Source organism: Chaetodon trifascialis, chromosome 7 (assembly GCF_039877785.1).
Source record: "Chaetodon trifascialis isolate fChaTrf1 chromosome 7, fChaTrf1.hap1, whole genome shotgun sequence".
Classification (NCBI taxonomy): Eukaryota; Metazoa; Chordata; class Actinopteri; order Chaetodontiformes; family Chaetodontidae; genus Chaetodon; species Chaetodon trifascialis.
The window spans coordinates 14720937-14740376 of NC_092062.1; the positions used below are offsets into that span (position 1 = coordinate 14720937).

Below are 19440 nucleotides of genomic sequence, written 5' to 3' on the forward strand. Positions count from 1 at the left end.
AGAAAAATGACATGCACAGAAAATTCTTTTTTACCCATCCATGTCTTTTCCAGTGTAAACAACTTCCAGCCCACAACTGTGTTTCCATGTCTCTGTAGTGATGTGGACCTGAACCAGCATGGCTCCAAACAGGTTACTAAGCAGCGAGGTCACACTACATTCTTGAGTAATGATCTCTTTAGTGATGTTTCATTGCTGTTACTTGAACAAGTGCTTCGCCTTGGGCTGTGATCTGTTGAAGATGACGGTGCGATGAACAAAACACAAGTAATAAAAAGCCAAGAAAAATGAAGGGAGAAGCGATGCTCAAAAAGGGCTCACTGACTTTTTGCAGTGCCTGTTGTCTAACCTGGAAGTCTGATGCTGATGGATGAATTCCCTTTAACTAGGACAGTTTTTATGTGTAAACCAGTGTGTGTACAGTATTTTACACCTGAACTATAATCACAGTTAAAGTTAGTATAATGTTAAATACGGGCTATATTAATGATCAGCACCTGATCTGAAGAGACAATACACTGCTGGAGAATGTTAAGGCGACACCCGCTGATCTAATGTTAGTGTCTTTGCTGGAGCCCCTTTTAATATTAAGGGTGCATCTGTTAAACTAATTGCGTGTGTGTGTGTGTGTGTGTGTGTGTGTGAGGTGAGTGAGGTATGTGTGAGTGTGTGAGTGAGTGAGAGAGACAGAGAGAGAGACGTCGCCCCTCCCTTTCATACAGAACATCCTTTCAGGTTCACATAGTTTAATGCTTCCCTCTTGTGGTCAGACTGAAGTGTTGCAGTCCTTGAATCAAATCTTTGATTTGCACAGTACGTAGGCTTTACATTTACAGCGGGCAGGCTCACTTTTATCCACAGAAGATGGTACTACACCATGTAATGATCTTCTGATCTGATCCATCGCATGATCCCATAGTTCATCACTCAACCAAGCTATAAATAATATTATTTATGAATGCATCATAAGTCACTGTTCACTACAATGACTACACTAATCCGTTTTTCAGTGATTGATATGGAGGGAAGGGGGACTGTTCTCACAACATACAATAGATTTAATGTATATATGCATTAATATTTTGATGATCGTTTTCCGTGAAAAAAAAAAGAAAAAAAAAGACTGCGTTTGTGTGTAAAGGAGAGGCCAAACCGCATGAAAACATATGCATTTCCATAAGTGTAAACAAAGACCGCATATGTTTTCATTTCATATGTTTGGCCTCTCATTTACATGCAAACAGAGTTTTGTTTTTGTTTTTTTTTCACAGAAAATAATCATTTTTAAAAACTCCGGCCAAAGTGGAGATTTCTGAAAACGCTGGCTCTTTGTGGGCGTGTAAACAGGGTTAAACAGCATTTTAGGTTCTGAAACATCACAACATGCGACTGAATGCGACTGAATGTAAACGACAACATTTTTGAATGACAACATTTTTGAAAACGATGTTGTGTGCACCAATACCCTGCTACGTGTAAACATAGGCGTAGCCTTTGTCTTTGTCTGAGCTGAGCTGGGTGTGGTTACCTGCTCCTCCTGCAGCTGACCCACCCTCACACCTGTGACTCATCACTAATCACCCGTATGGTACAAAAACCCAGGTCATTCACTTCAGTCTTTGCCAGATAATCAGTTTCTTGTCAGTGGTATCTTGCCTTGGCTCTCTTTTGAAACTTATTTGTGATTTTTCTCCATGCTCCCTACAAGCGCTCTCACTACTGTGCCTTCTTTTGCTCTGAATTTTGCCTGTCGTTCTGCTCTTGGGTTCAGTTAAAACTCTCCATTATGACAGCACAATTTAGTGAAAGCCAAGAAAAAAGTTTGGTCAATGGGGCAAAATATACAAGACACGCAGCTGCATTCAACCAAACATTTTATTAAGGTGCATCCAGGGAAAGGGTCAGTAAGTCTTTCCTTGAATGGGCAGTCTTCAAAGAAATGACCTCCAACAGGGAAAGAAAGAAGACAGAAAGCAGACCAGGAAAGGCATACATGAATTTGAAACCACCACTCAGTCCCTTTTCACTGGGATACTATGCTATTCAGCAAGATCAGGAGAGAAACCTGGCCATGGACAAGGTATTTACATGTCACCCCTGCAGCTGAGCATTCATGTCCAGTCCCCTCCTGTTGATGCTAGCGCTGGATCTGAATAGCTATTACCTCATAAATGTTAATGAAAGCTGGCTACATAAAGGTCAACAAATGCATTGAAATATCAACAGATAGTTTGCGCATGTCACTTGTATTGATCAGGCATCGCCATTGCTTTCGTTAAACAGCTTCCTGCCATTAATAAATATCTGGCTTTCTGCATGAGGCTGGTATGTGTGTGTGTTCTCAGTTAAATTAAAGAGCAGTTAAATTTATAAAGGCCACGGCACCAGAGTCCTCACAGGGACAGTTGACTGACCCCCAGTGCCTTTTCCTTTCCTTTTCCTTCTGCATTTCTTCTCTGGCTCCAGGCCATTCTCGCTAAGTAAACAACAAATATTATGGTGCTGTAAATTGTAACCCTTAAAAGTCTCCCACTGCCCTTCTTTAAGGTTGCGTTTCTGGGCCTCTCCTAGGTGAAACCTAACATTCCCATTCCCAAAACGCCAGTGAAAAATGCAGTTCACGGGACCCATAAGCTGAAATGTAAACATAATTCACAATGTATGGATCTGCCAGGTCACCGGTTGCCACGGTGTCAGCTGAGCACGTCAACAACCTTTTCAACAGAAGGTCAGTCAGAGATAAAACACATTTTGGCAGAAGAACTCATTGAAATTTGTGCCTGCAATTTCAATTGTTTTAGGTCAAGTATAATTAACATACACTATATAGACAGTAATGTAGTGGAGAGTGGGACTATAATCAAACCCTCTACAGCTGCTTCTCTGTGCAAATTCATTTAGCCTGCACTGGATTATAATCGATCAGGTTTGAGGAAGCTGTTATTGGGTAACCGTCAGGTAACTTCACAAGATTTCAGACATATACTGCATATTCCCAATGTTTTTTGGCAGTCAACAGTAAAAGCAATTTAAAATTTACTGTATTACTTTTGTAATCCTGATATCTGACAGCATTTTCGATGAATGGAGCCAAATCTTGTATCAGGAAAAGCTTTACACTCCAAGAAAGCAGTAACAACTAAAGAGAGAGTGAGGGCTACTGCTGCTAACAATACATTTTTAACACTCACAATCAAAGTGCATGTACGTCACAAAGCACTCCCTGTGTAAAGGGAACCCGTATTTAAAATGGTGTTTGGTAAATAATGCAAAATGTGTGGCCATGGTGTTTTATTAAGTGTGACGCAAGTCTCTTAACTTGCGTCACTTTCGAGACAAATGTGGTTGACAAACATTGTAAATTTACTTACACTGCTCGAAATAAAGGTGGGACTCAATGACCCAAACCATCTGGAAGATGAAATACTGTGCTTTTATGGCAAACTTTTGAAATTTGCAACAACAGCTGAGCAACTATTTCAAACAAGTTTATTTTAAAAAAGCAATTCACAGCAGACTATTAAATATGACTTTTATAGGAAAGCTTTTCTTTAAAGCTCTCATATGTATGAATTAAGAGGCCAAGCTAAATACAGTGATAATTGTTTATCTTCAAGTTTGAGCTGTGAGCTGATCCTCCATCCAGGATGAAATATTTGTGTTTAATCTCCCCTGTCAGGCCTCCCTGGGTTTGTTCTGTTCTTGGCGCTCTGTGCACAGCTAAAAATAATACCTGTAAAACTGTGGCCGTAAATTAGAATATTTTTATTTGTTTTCTTATGAGATCTCCCCCAAGTGGCAGCAATGTGTTGAGTTCTTCAGGAGAAGTTAAAACAAACATCGCTGTGGCACAGATGTGTGGCAAACTGTGGACACTCCGCAGGGTGTCCTGTCAGAGAAGCTAAGAGTGGCGATAAATGGCATGATTATAATTCGTCTGATGGCCAGGGGCCATCTGACGAGAGAATATGTCATGAACAAACTGGACACCTGAAAGCTGGGAGACTAAAGCAACAGAGCTGGCCGCTTTTCACAAGGGCACAGGGGAGGTTTAGAAGTGGACAACTACAATTCATAAGACTTCAGGACACCCTGCACGTGCAATAGGCATCTTAGTCTAGAACTAACCTGACAGAGGTTTGCAACAGCCTGCTATACTAGAATGAACACAGATCCACAATCCTGTAAACGTGTTATTTGAACATCAGTTTAATTTTTGTCTGTGAAACAATGAAATCACTTTTTACATTAACACAGAAGAAAAAACAACCTTTTTTTCGACAAGAGTCCCCTGAATATTTTTTTCAGCAGAGGCAGGAGGTTTTACATTTGAAAAAAAACAACAAAAAAACATTGTGTCTTCATGTTATTCCTTGGCCAACACAAAAACTTACATATCTGCAAGAAGCTAATATCGCAAGGTGTAACATTAGCCAATTCATTAGTTTAGCTCTATGTGACATTTGTTTTCCCATTCCTTTGAGTGGCTGGAAATATATGGTCCAAAACCTCTTCACTAATTTCTGGATTTGCAACTACGTAGATCCAAAACTGCACAAACAAATTTGCCAGATAGATGGAGGGGTGCAAAATCATAACCATTTTATTGGAGTCCAGCAGAGATCAGTTTCCATTACAATGTAAAAAACTGTACAACAGCACCACAAACTGCAGGGTGGAACCAACACCATCATGATTCTCTATCATCCCACTCACTGCCTCCTCTTCCACACAGGCCGCCATCGGGACATTTTTCCATTGTACGTGTTTTATTAGTGGAAACTGCATATTGTATTCATCCACCACCACCCACCATAACACGCATCTGCCTCCGTCCCGGTGTCTCAGCTCACGTATAGTGGCGTACAGCAAATAAACCCTGAGTGAGAGATTTGCGGTGGCCTCCCAAGCTGTTAAACCCACTGACCGCCACTCGACGAGCAAATTGAAATTATGCAAAGTGTGAGTCTGTGGAGGAAGAAATGTAAACTGACGACAAGTGTGCAGGAGAAAGCAGGGTAAACAGATGAGTTAGAGTGTGAAATAAGCCTGTTAGACAATGGCATAGTACACCACACATACTGTACACACCTCTTCTCTCCACCTACAGTGTGCTGACCAGAGTAAATAACAAGCAGCCACTTTTTTCAGGACCTGTCAACTCTCCCTGAACCCAACCAGAGCCTGAGATGAACTCCAAGTCAAAAACAAACAATCCCTGCGGCAACATCTGCAATGCTTTAACTCACTGGTTCTATATCCCATTTCCATTTTGTGTCCAACAACACGGACAGATCAACAGTGATTAAAATTCCTTTCAGTCGATGTCAATGTACTGTAAGCCAGTAATAGTGTGCTACATGCCGACAAGACTGGAAGCCAATGTTTAATGATCTGAAAAAATAAAGCAATATTTGTACTAAAAGAAATGCTATTTTAGCCATGTGGAATTATTCGAGTTGTTTGTCCGAGTTTCCTTTGGAAGAGCATTGATCAAATACGCTCCGATCCCTGGTGCTTAAACCCTTTGATTTACTCCACCCGTGATTCTGCAGTGAACACAGCGCAGAAGATGAAGGAGCACTAAAACACACATCATGGAAACATTCAGTTAAATCGTCTGTGGCATGCATAAAAACACATACCGCAGAGAGGACTCACCCAAACTGAAGTCTGTATGATCAGTTTGATCATTTTAATGAAACAGAGCAAGAAACAGTTATTATAAACAACAACCTGTGCTGGAATTAAGTCGAATACTGAGCATGAGCTAAAAATCAAAAGTCTCCTTCAATATCGGCTCATAATGCACGTCAACACAATATAATCTGATCCTTTTTTACGTTTACTTTCATTAAGTTCCTCGCTGTGAACATAACAAGATGTCATAAGGAAAAGGACAAAGACGATGATGAATCCTCCACCCACTCAGCCACACAGACTGTTGACCACACATGTTACTGAAAGATCTGCAAAAACATTAATGATGTTGGACTGTCTTTACTGTGTAAACTGTGAGCCAATCATGGTGAAGCTCTCAGTGGCGGCATCGACTGTGTGGCCTGACCACTTGATGCCCTACAGCAGAGTCCAACACCAACAGCTAGCGGGCCGACAGGGCGGCTGTTAGCTGTGTGATCTGCCTTTGTTTAGAAAAGACTGCGTCAAACCTCAATTTAAAATGGTACTGAAACATTTCCTACCACGGGAGGATGAAGTGCATTTTGGGGGTAAACAGTGTGATAATAGTAGTGAGTGTGATAATAACATAGGTGTAAAATCTCAACAGGCACTGATGCCACCGCAGACCCCCTCTGGACAAAGGAAACACACAAACTGAATGTCCTCGCCACAGAGTCCACTGCCTCCTCCATCTTTTTCTGTTTGAGGCCTGATTTGCGCTCATTCCTTCATCTCTGTCCTCCTGTCAATCTTCTCCCATATGTTCCTCTCTCCTCTCGAGTGGAAATATTTCACAGATAGTATGAATGTGCGTATGCAGACTTCCCACCTCATTCCTGGGATATATCACAGTTTGCCACATGGTGCCAAGCTGTCACACAATAAATATGCCCGATATTTTCCAGGATGTATATTTACGTTTTAGGCTTTTCGCCAAATTTTATCATTACTAACTTTCAGATCAGGTGTTCTGTGAGAAATATAGATGAAATGTATGAATGAAAGAGCAGTTTTGTGTCGTACTGGTTGATGCCGGTGAGTGAACTGGCCTTACTGTGAGAAGGAGCCTCTGATGCTGAAGACTGAAGCAGGCAGAATAAAGCTGAAGACAGATGAGGAGAAAAGCATTGTTTTCAGGGATTGCAATCAAAAGATTCAGACATATTTCAAAATGAAAAAACACATGAGAGGGAAAGACTGAAACTGAATGAGGAGATAAATCAAATGTTTTATGTTTCCCTCAGCCAATGAACAGGCCCTGCTTTTAGAAAATAACAGGCAGCAGCCTTGAGCGACTGACTGACCTGCCTCACCTGACAAACATGCAGTGCAGCATGAGAAATTCACTTAATTCATCTAATTATGAAAAGGTCAAAGTCGTTAGAAAAAAGTCAGTGGAAGTCTCAAAATGAAAGACTGTTGACAAGCGTGATAACAGCATCTCAGGAGGGACGGTCGGAGATGATTCACAGGATTGATATTTTGAGTTCAGCTATAAAACCCCATCCACAGTGTGATGCTCAGTTTATTGTGAGCACAGCAGCTGTGAAAAACATCCATGGTACAACAACAGAATAGAGACAGAATGTCCTTGAAAAGGACAAGAGTAGAAGCAGTAAAAGGAGCAGAAATCCACAGGTCGGCAAACACAGCCATCTTGTGACGTTTGACATTCTTCAACTTCCACTGACAAAGTGTTTGAACAGCACTGAATCAAGATTTTGGCAGAGCTATTCAAAGCACGGTGGAATCACACGTCATTTAGAAAGCAGTTCTTAGTCTTTCTCTTTTCCACTAACTGGGTGATGGAGTCTGGAGATACTCTGGGTGGACGAGAAGTCCAGACCAAGAAGTCTTTGAGGTGTTTGGAGATGAGATCTGTCACTGATGAGGGAAGAAAGGTGGGAAGAATGTAACACCTTGTCCACATGTACACAGGTTATTTAAAAAAAAAAAAATCTCCTTTGTTCTAAAAAAATAAAAAATAAAAAAAAATGCCATCCACACAAACTGTTCACCTCTTTTCCTCAATTAAAGTGGAAAAGAAACTGTACATTGCAGTTATGGACTAGGCATAAGTTGGAACAGCTGGCTTAATGTGCCCATAAGACTTATTACATAGTTAAGCACTGTTTGTGGTATTTTCTTTCTTCCATTTTATATAATTGCTTTTAGTTTCAAGTTCTTAACTTGTCATGAGGACAACAATCACACTGAAGCACTCATTGGCCATGACATTCTTGTTCTCAAACTCCTTTCACAGAATATGTAAAAAGAAAATCACACTTGTAAATGAGAAATGAGAAAAGAGAATATAAAACATACTATAGTGCAGCAGTTAAAATATAGGAATCAAATACGGTGTGTATATAAGGTAAAATATAATACTGTGATTGTATTACTGAATATCTTGTTACCTATAATACATTTTATCATGTTTCAGGAGGTTTTGCTTGCAATCACTTAACAAATAAGGCAACCGGTGTCATAGTCCCTTCTGATATACTGCAATGTAACAGTACATCTTATGTCCTGCTAACATCAAAAGTGGATACACTCACTTGTAAGACATAAATGTACATTAACACTCACTCACATACCCTTACCCCCACCCTCTATAGACGTACATCCGCACGCACTTAGCTTCTGCCCCTGCTTCTATTCAGGGATCCAGTCAGTGTCACCGCAAACCCAACCACATGCCTCTGCTCAGAAGAAACCATAACACATCTCTGACCAGATGTGTCGACCACAGTGTCAACCCCCCCACTGATCCAAGCTACTGATGAAGCAAAGTTTCCACTGTGTGGCTATTTTAGGAAGCGGTAGCAATCCTACAGGGGATATGAGGGTTTTCCACTCTGACCTCCCTGGTGGGGTTCGGCGAGAGAGGTCAAAGGGTCGCCACCCACTGTCAGTGGGACCGAAGCGAGGGAACCCCCAGGCCCCATGTAATAACATGAACATCCTGGACTGCAAAGGGAATCCCCAATAAGGATAAAGATTATCTAATTAACAAATGTACAAGAATATAATTTACAATGATTGATTAGAGATTGATATTGTGTAGATATTAAAAACCACAGCTGGTCAACTATGTTTTTATAAAATGTTAAAGTGTAAATGCTGAAACCTCTCTACGTTGGTAGTATGGTATCTTTGAAAGGATCTCACAACAAAATGTGACTCGTCTTCCTCCAACACTCTGGGCGATCGGTCCAACATTCCTTCCTGTTTGTCGTCATGGTGCCAGCTGGACAGCTCCCCTATATAAGGTCCTCCTCTGCTGAGTCCTGAGCCAGAGCGACAAAGAGATCACAACCTTCTGCTACACCACAACCAGAGAGGAGGGAAGATTCAACCCTGAACCAAAGGACTCAAATCAGCTCCAATTAAGACGAGTGAACACATTTTAGACCGCAGATATTTTTGATTCTGCTCTACTTAGGGGAAAGATGACCAATCTGTCAGAGAGAGCTCTTTTTTTCTTCTTCTTCACAGCACAGGTAGGCACTACAACATATTTATGAAGATGTGTTTTCATTTAGACAGCGTGTTAAATTGTATAACATTAACACCAGGTGTTCTTGGCATGAAGAGGTTTAAGATAATGACAATATTTTATTTTAAAAACTTTCCTTTTATTCTGGAAAAGCTCTTAGAATATATGTCAGGCAGTAATTTTTAAATTAGAATACATGAAGACACCAAGAAGATGACATCTTAATGCTGAAATTGAATAATTTTGTTTTTTTACCCGCATCAAACATCAGTGTCACTGAGCCAATAATTATTGTTAAGCTATTAAGTGTGCTGAAGTCGTTGTTTGCTGTTCTGTTAATGCCACCTTCTTTCCCAAGAGATGTAAAATTACCCGAAGCTACAAAAACAGCTAATATTTAGTCCCCAGTGTCAAAAACTACTTATATTGATTGATTTAGAAAGACAGAGATTTCCAACAACATTGGAAACACTGATTCATTTTCTCTCCCACCCAGGTGTTTACACTGGCATGGTCCCAGGTGTGTCCTCGCAGATGCCAGTGCCCTGCCAAGCCCCCCATGTGCCTCCCCGGGGTGCCCCTGATCCTGGACGACTGCGCCTGCTGCCTGGTGTGTGCCCGTCAGAAAGGACAGGCCTGCTCTGAAATGAACCCCTGTGACACGCGTAAAGGGCTGCAGTGTGAATACACAACCAGCATCCACAAGAGGACTGGGATCTGTGCCGGTGAGTTTTTACCAAGCACTGCATGCAGCATGTGCAGCCTATGAGAAATGCTCTGTTACACAAAGGTGGATCCTGATGTCAGTTACTTGTAAGTAACGAGGGATCTTTTATTTGTTCAAAAAACACATTTAAACCACTCCACTTTAAGCCACTTTTTCCTGTTTTGTCTCTTTCCTCCAGCTCATGGGGGAGATGCGTGTGTTTTGGATGGTTCTGTCTATCAGAACGGCCAAATCTTCTTCCCCACCTGCAAGTACCAGTGTGTGTGCCGCGATGGGCAGATCGCCTGTGTGCCACTCTGCAACGTGGACGTGATGCTGCCTGGGCCGGACTGCCCCATGCCACGCAGGGTCCAGGTGCCCGGGGAGTGCTGTGAGAAGTGGGTGTGTGAGCCCCAGGCTGAGGCCAGTGCTCTGGGTGGCTTCGCCATGGCGGGTGAGTACACTGGAAGTAGGGTGAGATGGGAATAGATGGACCCTGTATACATTCCTCTTTGACGTTAGTGTCACTGCAGTGTGAGACACCAAGTTGAAAGGTCATGTACATTTCCCTGACCTGATCAGGGTATAGGAGCAGGAACCAGTGGAGGAAGGACAGAGGAAGATAGAGTAAGGGTTGAGAAAGGAGAAGGAAACACATGGGAAAGAGGCAGGGGTGTCACTTCAGTCTGGAATGTGAAACAGTGATGTGATACATCATTCTGCAGTCAGTCGGATCCAATCAAGGATCATGTGGCCTACAAGCTTTCTCAGAATATGCTGAGTCTACTTTTTGAATTGCGTGAAATCTTTACTGGATAATGCGGTGGCTTCTTTGTCCGCTCTAAGCTTCCGTACATCTGTTCCATTAGCCTATCGTCGGGAGGAAACAGTGAGGTTTGACGGCTGGGACCCCAGCCTGAACTGCATTGAGCAGACCACGGAGTGGGGCGCCTGCTCTCAAACCTGTGGCATGGGGCTGTCCACCAGGGTCACCAATAAGAACCGTCGCTGTGAGATGGTGAAGCAGAGCCGACTGTGCATGATCAGACCCTGTGACGACCAGCAGGACCAGATCCAGCTGACACAGCTTGCACCAAAGGTACTTTCTGGGGTAGTTTTTCCTCTCTCTTTGTTTCTGCATTTACTTGAGGTAATTAAAATACCAGTGTATGTGAATACATAAGCTACTGTACTATGTTTATGAAGCAGCTGGATTATCATTTCGTAAAAAACATATTCTTTTCTAGAGAGAAATGGTCCACATTCATTCAGTGAACGGCTCTTTCTCTCAATGCAGAGAGGCAGTAAGTGCCAGAGGATGGTGAGGAGTGACACAGCCGTCCACCTCTCCTACAAGAACTGCACCAGCGTCCAGGCCTACAGGCCTCGCTACTGCGGCTCCTGCACAGATGGTCGCTGCTGCACCCCCCACAGAACCAAGACCGCCCTGCTGGAGTTCCAGTGTGCCAACGGCAGAACCACCAGGAGGCCAGTCATGGTGATCCTGACCTGTGCCTGCCACAGCAACTGCCCCCGAGACAACGCCGTGTGGCAGCCATCAGAGCTGGGATACAGTGGCATGAGGTTATAGGTCATACAGTCACTCTGAGATAATAATGAGGTTATAATGAACAGTAAGCCAAGATTTTTGCTGAGGAGAAAAAAAGATTATATCTGCTTATTATGGTCAGAAACATTCATAAAATGAGAATCCTCTTATGAGGTTGAGATGGAGAATTAAATAGCTCTGTATCTCTCTCCTGGAGAGGGATTTAATAGTGTAACATCCTGTGGACAAGTAAGTGTCATCTTCTCTATTGTTAAGTAGAATCAAAGCACTTAAACCTTGTGATATATTGATTCTCTCCACTTGCAGAGATCAGGTAGCAAACTACCACACACCATCACTCACCGCAGGCTGCATTTAGACAGCTGTTAATGGGTGCTCTTTCGCACATGGAGGCGATTGTGAAGCTTAACTTAAAACAGCCTCTATTCAAGAGGTGAGATAGGACGAAGGTGTACAGTACAGTGACACGGTCGTGTAGACATACAGAAGTGTCGTGGTTGCTTGAAGCCTTCCAACCAGATGGTTTGATTGACAGTTGGGTTGGCCAATCAGGCACGATTTAGAGTATTTTAGACAGAGAACATGAAACCACAGTGTTTTGTTCAGCCTAAATTTAAACTAAACCTACTGTACTGTGACATCTCGACAGCTTTATATATATACAAGAAAAACGATAAAAGAATGCTGTTAGACCTTTTTCCACAGATAAAATAGAAGGAGCAGCAGAGGGAAATGAAGGATTATAGGGTGAGCTGTTACCTGTTACTGACACTTCCATGGCAATTTTTCAACTACAGAACACATTTTTGAAATAATTGGACTGTATGCATTGACCTGGTCTAAACGAAGGACCCCACCTATGAAAGAGAGGTCGCTGTGATGACTTAGTGTCATTTCTAACGTCTGCCTGAAGTCTTATCTGTTGTAAAATGCATAACGTCTATGTTCCCATCTATAAATGCAAATGTATGTTTTATTTAGAAGGGATTTTTTTTTCTCTTTTGTTGTTCTTCTTTGTTAAAAGTAGTGCACATAAACAACAGCTACTCTTATAGTGACAAAAGTTTTGTAAATACTTGCTGTATAGCTCATTTGACTGAGTGTGTATCGAATACACAGCATTAATTCATAACAATGCAAACATGATTTGTATATACTGGTATGTGGTATCATTTTGTTTACTACTTGAATTGTACTTCACACTGCTTGTTGCTGTATCTGTCTGAATAGTGCTGAAAAACTCAACATTTGAAAATAAATGTATTTTTTTTTGTATTCAAGTTTTGATATTTTTATTACACTCAATACCAAAATCATGCTGCTGTGGAAAAGAAACATCAGGAAGTGTATATGTCATGTTACAGCACAGGTGCGGTTAATTAAGAGGGAGACAGTAATAAACTCTGTATAAATCGTGTGGTTTCTCCTACAAGCTGATGTCTGACAGATTATTGCCCGACATCACACTGTTGTACTCTTTTCATGGATGTGTTATGTAGATGTATGTAGGTCAGGTCAGTCAAATGTATGTCAAGAATTACCTAGCACTAGTACTGTAGACTTAACACCTAATATAAAAGTAAAATAATATAAAAGATCACAATGCCAGTTATATTTAACCACATATGAATTAAATACTGCTTTACCTTCCTACATAGTCTTTGTACCATGTCTCTTTCTCTAGAAATGAACAAGCATCTTTAAAGTTTTCAGACATGCATTTAGGGTAGACCTCTGCCTCTGGGTTCCCTTTTAACAGTCCAGGATGTTCACGTTATAACATGGGACCCAGCGCGCGAGCCCCTCTGACAGTGGGTGGTGACCCTTTGCCCCCTCCTCCCTGTGACTCTACCATGAAGGTCACAGTGGAAAACCCTTTTATCCTCTGTGGGATTGCTACTGCTTCCTAAAATACCTCCTGAGTGGAAAATTTAGCTCATCGGTAGCATGGATCAGCGCAGGACTGACACTGTGGTCGACACATCTGGCTGCAGCTTTGTTATGGTGTGTGCAGAACAGAGGTGTGTGGTGACGTTATGTTGGTTATGGTTGTGGATTTTGAGCTCGCTTTAGTTCTGAATTCACTTTCCATACAATACACTAAGACTAAAGAGCAAGCTACAATGAACAATTGATGCTTAAAAAGATGAACCAAAAACAGACTGCTGTCAGTTTCTTTTCATTGGCCATTAGCATGACTCTTGGGATTGTAATGTCTGTCTGTCTGTCTGTCTGTCTGTCTGTCTGTCTGTCTGTCTGTCTGTCTGTCTGTCCACCACTGAAATACCTCACCAACTATTACATGTTATTTCCAGAAAATTTTGTATAATTAATGGTCCTCAGAGGATTGATCTGACTTTTGTAACTTTTTCTCTGATGCCACCATGAGGCTGACAGTTGTGGTTTTAAGAAATGTCTCTGCTGGATAACTATTGGATAGATTGCCATTCTATCTGATAAGAAAGTTGCTCAGGCAGAACCACACAACACTTCAGCAACAGGTGACATTTGTGCTCGTGCACAGGACAGGGGGAAAGGGAGGGGAATATAGGGGGAGCGTGCTGGCATGCTAACATAATCACATGTGATTACATGAGAATCCAGAATGACTCAGCCCACCTTTAATCCTGAGGGGAAGATGAGGGTTTGTAACAACATTCATGACAACCCATCCAAGATAAAGCTCTTCTCTTACACTTAAGACAGTTTATTATCAGACATATGTAATTATACAGTATGTAATTCTGCTGCGGGAGTACATAATGTGTTAAGCATATAGACAGACCAGTGGCTCAAATAAAATATTTCCTCTGTCTAAAACTGACATGTTTTATCTCCAACTTAACTGAATGAGGAGTGTGGGTGACTTTTCATATGAAGGGTGAGTAGATTGCGCTCTCTAGTGGTGTATTTGAATAAAGCTTTCACATTAAGATCACTACAATGACCTCAATGGGAAACACTCCAGTCAACTCTGTCAGGAGAACTGATATCAGCTCAGCAGGATGACTTGCTGTACATAACTCGCTATGTTTAGAATGTTGATTACTTTTTTGCATCTGAGTGAGTGACAGATTAGTTTGTGACTGGAAGGAGATACTAGTCTTAACCCTCTTTGCCTCTGCAAGTACATCCACTCCTCTAGCAAGAACCTATTTAAAAGGCTTTTGTTGAATGTATATGATCAGAGTAATTACAAAAATACATGCAAATATATGGATTAAAAAATAAAAATCGGCAACTTCATCTCCAACAATTATCAAACAGCCTTTAAAGAGGAAGAAAGTCATTATTTCCAGTTAAACTGATCTTAATCTACAGATCTGTTAAGATGTACACCTGGCTCCGTTTTCCAAAATATCCAGGTCGTGGGTTTCGTGTTATCAGATTTACTGGACTTAGATTTCATCAGAATCTTTTTCAACTGCACCCTCATAAAAGAGTTGATGCAATGCTTAATTTTGCCATACAAGAATCAGGAAAATTAAAATCAAGCCTAATATGATTTCTGGAAGTGATGACCATGCTTTCATCTTCTGAACCTTCTTTCGTAGCTCCTGTGCCCAGCTGACATCCTCTCTCGGACTGTAGTAAAGGAAAATTCTCTCACTGAATTTGCAGCCAGTGAAAGTGCAGATCATGATCGCAGTGTCAGCATCATAGAAGGACACCAATCCATTGTCATAGTCCACAAACACCAGGACTCTCTCAGGTTTGCTTATCAAGAAGAGGTGGACAGGGACATCAAGTAGAGCCTTGCAGGTGGTTTTATTCTCCAACCTTATGATCCAGTTTCCATTCCTGGGGTTAGGTGTGAATGTCCTCTTCCGAAGAATTGACTCTCTCACTACTCCTAAATCCCAGCCGGTCCTCCCTTTGGCATCAACCTCATAGTAGAATCTCCCTTCAGAAAAACCTATGTTTCCAGGAAGATAGAAATAGTTGCTGAATAGGTACGGGCAAACAATGGGAAACCACCAAATGTGAGAATCTTGCATTTGATTAGACTCCACATTGTTTGCTACCGCTTTGGCTTTGCCTTTCCTCTTGGTCTGCTGTGCCACTTTCTTCTTAGCCTTTTTGCCAGGCTTGGGTTCAATTTCCTGTACTTCCTCCTTTTTCTTACCCATCTGTGGCCTCTTGTCAATATATGTTTCCTCTAAAGGGACTGTATCATGAGCGCTATGTTCTGTGCAAAGGACACAAACACGTGTCAGGTCGTCCCTGCAGAGCAGCTCTAACATCCTGTTGTGTTTTTTGCATATTTTGTCATCCAAATTATGCACAGGATTAATCAGTTTGTGTCTCTTTAAGGCAGCAACTCTCTGATGAGGTTCTAGATGCGTCTCACAGTATGAAGTCAAACACACCAAACAAGTTTTAGTGGCTTTGAATTTGTTGCCAAGGCAGCAGTCACATGGCACCTGGCCTGGTTTGACTGGGGAACTATTGTCATGATGTTTCTTGAAATTCTTCACAACCTCCCTGAATTCAGTATTGACGCGAAGTTTGAGGCCCTTGCTGAACCTCTCGTTGCACAGTGGACACTGACAATGCTCTTTGCCTTCCCAGTGCCTGTCGATACAGGCCTTGCAGAAGTTGTGTCCACATGGAACAGAAACGGGCTCGGTGAAAACATCCAGACAGATGGAGCACAGGAACTGATCCTCAGAGAGGAAAGAGCTGGCTGTGGCCATACCTGCCACAACAACAAAGAACACAGCAGCGGTCAGAGTAGATACTCTGAACAGAAAGTAACTGATACGTCAGTGTGCAGCGTGCAAACTGAAGTATCATAAAAATGCCTCATAAATAAGCTCTAATTAGTCACCTAATAATTAACTGCAACCAGTTATCCCTACATCTGCTTTTATGCACTGAAGTCATCTTCATCACATGTAATCTCTAGATATGGATGTCCTACAGTATCAGAATATAATCATATACATACTGTATATATAGTTGAACTTCACCTTCCAGGGTATGGATGCTTTGCTTTGCCGTCTCTCTTTGTATGCCCACAGGCTGAACTGTTGTGGTCACAATGTTTAGTTTCCTTTCTCTGTAAATGATACAATGCTGCTCCTCCTCCCATGATTCATACTCCACCCATCTGCTCCTCCTACATGACGTTAAACGCTTCACAGCTAAGCCCCGTCAAACAATGAGTGCAATGCAATATGATTTGGGGCATGATTTCTGATAGTAAAGAACCCTTAATTTTGATTTCCTGGTGTCACCTTAGTCAGTGTTGTGTGTCACAGTGCAATTACAGATTCACTCAACTGAAACAGCACTGGCTCAAACCACAATAAACATCTGTGCTAACACCCAAAGGAAATCCGTCTCTGAATCAAGTCAGCTCGCGTGAAATGACTTGTAAAGTCTCCACTTTGAAAGGGTTTACTAGAAAGGAATGATAGTTCAGTGTGTTTGCCACTGAAGCGAAATGAATCATGCCATGAATATTTCCTCTTCAGCAAAACAGATGTTTAGTTTCTGTGTTATTTCCTCATAGACAGAGTGAAAAATGAATGTGCCTAAACTTCACTCTTAATAATTTTAATTACAGTAATTTTTAATGTTGAACTTTAGAGATTACAAATAAAAACAAACTGCTAAATTTCACTTAATGAATCAATAATGTAAACTGATTATTTTTGCTGATGTGTTGCCTAATATAGATGATGAAGTTGAAGCTATGTACTGTGTTTCAACCACTTCTTTCTTTGCTGCCACCATGATTTCAGATGGTGGTGATGTTTGTGCTTTTAATTTCAGTGTCAAATACTATTTATCCACCAATACACTATTTAAAGGAACACACAGAAATGGAAACTCATTCAGGAAGTCTAATGATGCCAGTAGCAGCAGCCATAACCAAGGAGCTGCCAAACCAGTGGAGGTGGAGTGTGATATCTGCTGAAGTCCTGGTGGTTGGCTCCTTACTGTGACACTCACTGAGGGCCAAAATACTGAAACATAGTGTAAATGTTGCTAAGCATTTCTCTGAATATGATGGATGAAAGAGATCTCATGTCAAACACAAACCTTTGAATGCCTGTCTCAGTGTGTCATTTCAGCATGACTGAGATTATATATTTTCTTTATCTATATTTAAACATGGGGGGTCAAAACTAGTCGCATTTTTGTTTGATAAATTCTTACCTTATCGGTCAGATTTTGGAGTCATGCTTTGATGTGATTTCTAACATTAATGGATGGATGGATGGATGGATGGATGGATGGATGGATGGATGGATGGATGGATGGATGGTTGGATGTTAGCTGAAGGGAAAGGTGGAAAAGTAGAAAAGGAAAAGATGGGAATATGAGGGAAAGAAGAGAGAGGGAAAGGAAAGAGAATAAAGGGAAGATAGATGAATGACAGGAGGAGGAAGGTACATAGGGCAAAGTAAATGTCCTGAAAGGGAAAAGAATATATTTGTGCACATGCATGAGGATGCAGATGCATGAGAGGAAGCACACAGATGTTGCTGTAAACTTTTGTGACACTGGGTTCATGCTAGAAAGTGAAAGCGCAAGTGAAGAACTTGCAAATTATCCATGAGAGGAAGGAACTGCACTCAGCACGTTTATGTGACCCAATGCATTTTGGTGAGAAACACTGAACATAAACAAAACTTTTTGTTTGTTTGTTTCATGTACATGAAAACTCTAAAGGGTACCATTAAATCCTATAGGAACAAATATATGATGGTGTAAATGTAGCAGAAGGCTATTGCTCTGGCCTTATCTTTGAAAACTGACATCTCCTAAATCTGTCAGTAGCAAACATACAAACATTTTCTTTGTGGTGGACTTAGTGCACATGCCAGTAAAAGAGAATGTGTTACAAGTGTTCTTCAGTAACAAGGTGAAGGGAGAGAGTAAGTAAGCACTGAAGAAAGAATGAAAGAAACAAGAAGAGCTAAAAGAAGCAAGAAAAGAAGCAAATGAGGAGCCTTGGAGGCAGAGAAAGAAACCAAAAATGAGCCAAATCTAGAGTAAGGGGGTGGATGAAGGTGGAGAGCAGTGGATGGAGTAAAGAGGGAAGAAAATCAGGAGGAGAAAGCACATCCTTTGAGTGGAAAGTAATCAAGTTCTGCAGTATGTCTTTCTATAAGCAGAAAGAAACTGGATCACAACGTTTAAATTAACCATTCCCATAGTTTAAGCTTGAATCTCCTCTTGCAACACGAAAACTGCCGCAGTGCTCCAGGGCATGGCACCTCACTCCCTTAATGAAGCCAGTTCACAGACCAACAACACAAACCCCATGTGTGACTGTGTGTCGGTATGTAAACCACCTCTGCAGCTGCTCCCCGTTGCAATGAAAAAAAAAAAAAACAGTGTGCAGTCAAGGTACTAGGGCAGACTGAGGATTAAAAAAAGATTAATTAACAGCCTTTAAATACCATCACCTTTAATAAGATTGCATTTTCTGTTTGTTTGTTTGTTTTGAAGGTCATTACCACAACAAAGACTGAACATTCCATCTGATAGCTCATTTCCATATAAAAGTAAAAATCAATTGTAGTTCCTATGCCTCATTAAGCAAATATATTATTAGTATTTCTGTTCCAGTCTCTTTCTCAAAATAAACTAATCCTCTCATTGGTGCAGTTCAGTAGTAATGATTGAATGTAGTTTAGGGGGTGAGCAAGTGAGGAAGCTTGGGCACCTACATGCCTGTGCTATATATATCTGTGATTACATAATTTGATTAATTATGACACATAGACATAGAAATAACACAATACCAAGCCTTTCTGTCTCCTAGCATTTGTATATATCCTTTAAAATACGTTAAAATCTACAGACATGGTTGTTTTCAATCTTTTTCATTTAATATAACTTTAGAAAACTAATAATAACAAACTAAATATGGAATTTATAAAGCACAGAAACTATTGGTCAGAGAAAAAAACATAGGTAATGCCCTGAATGCTCTTTGACATGCCTTAACCTGAGCACCTT

At 41.2% G+C, this 19440-nt stretch overlaps 2 protein-coding genes across 2 annotated transcripts; one reads left to right on the forward strand and one right to left on the reverse strand.

Moving 5' to 3' along the window:
• Positions 1 to 9008: 9008 nt before the first annotated feature.
• LOC139333894 (CCN family member 3-like) lies at positions 9009 to 12408 on the forward strand. The gene is made up of 5 exons (XM_070966584.1): positions 9009 to 9188; positions 9681 to 9909; positions 10090 to 10344; positions 10760 to 10989; positions 11188 to 12408. The coding sequence occupies exons 1-5, from the start codon at positions 9138 to 9140 to the stop codon at positions 11479 to 11481; spliced, it is 1059 nt and encodes a 352-aa protein (XP_070822685.1). The 5' UTR covers positions 9009 to 9137; the 3' UTR covers positions 11482 to 12408.
• Positions 12409 to 14915: 2507 nt separating this feature from the next.
• Positions 14916 to 16452, reverse strand: LOC139334161 (nuclear factor 7, brain-like). The gene is made up of 2 exons (XM_070966923.1): positions 16412 to 16452; positions 14916 to 16159 (listed from the first exon to the last, which is right to left on the reverse strand). The coding sequence occupies exon 2, from the start codon at positions 16155 to 16157 to the stop codon at positions 14916 to 14918; it is 1242 nt and encodes a 413-aa protein (XP_070823024.1). The 5' UTR covers positions 16158 to 16159; positions 16412 to 16452.
• Between the last annotated feature and the right edge of the window lie 2988 nt (positions 16453 to 19440).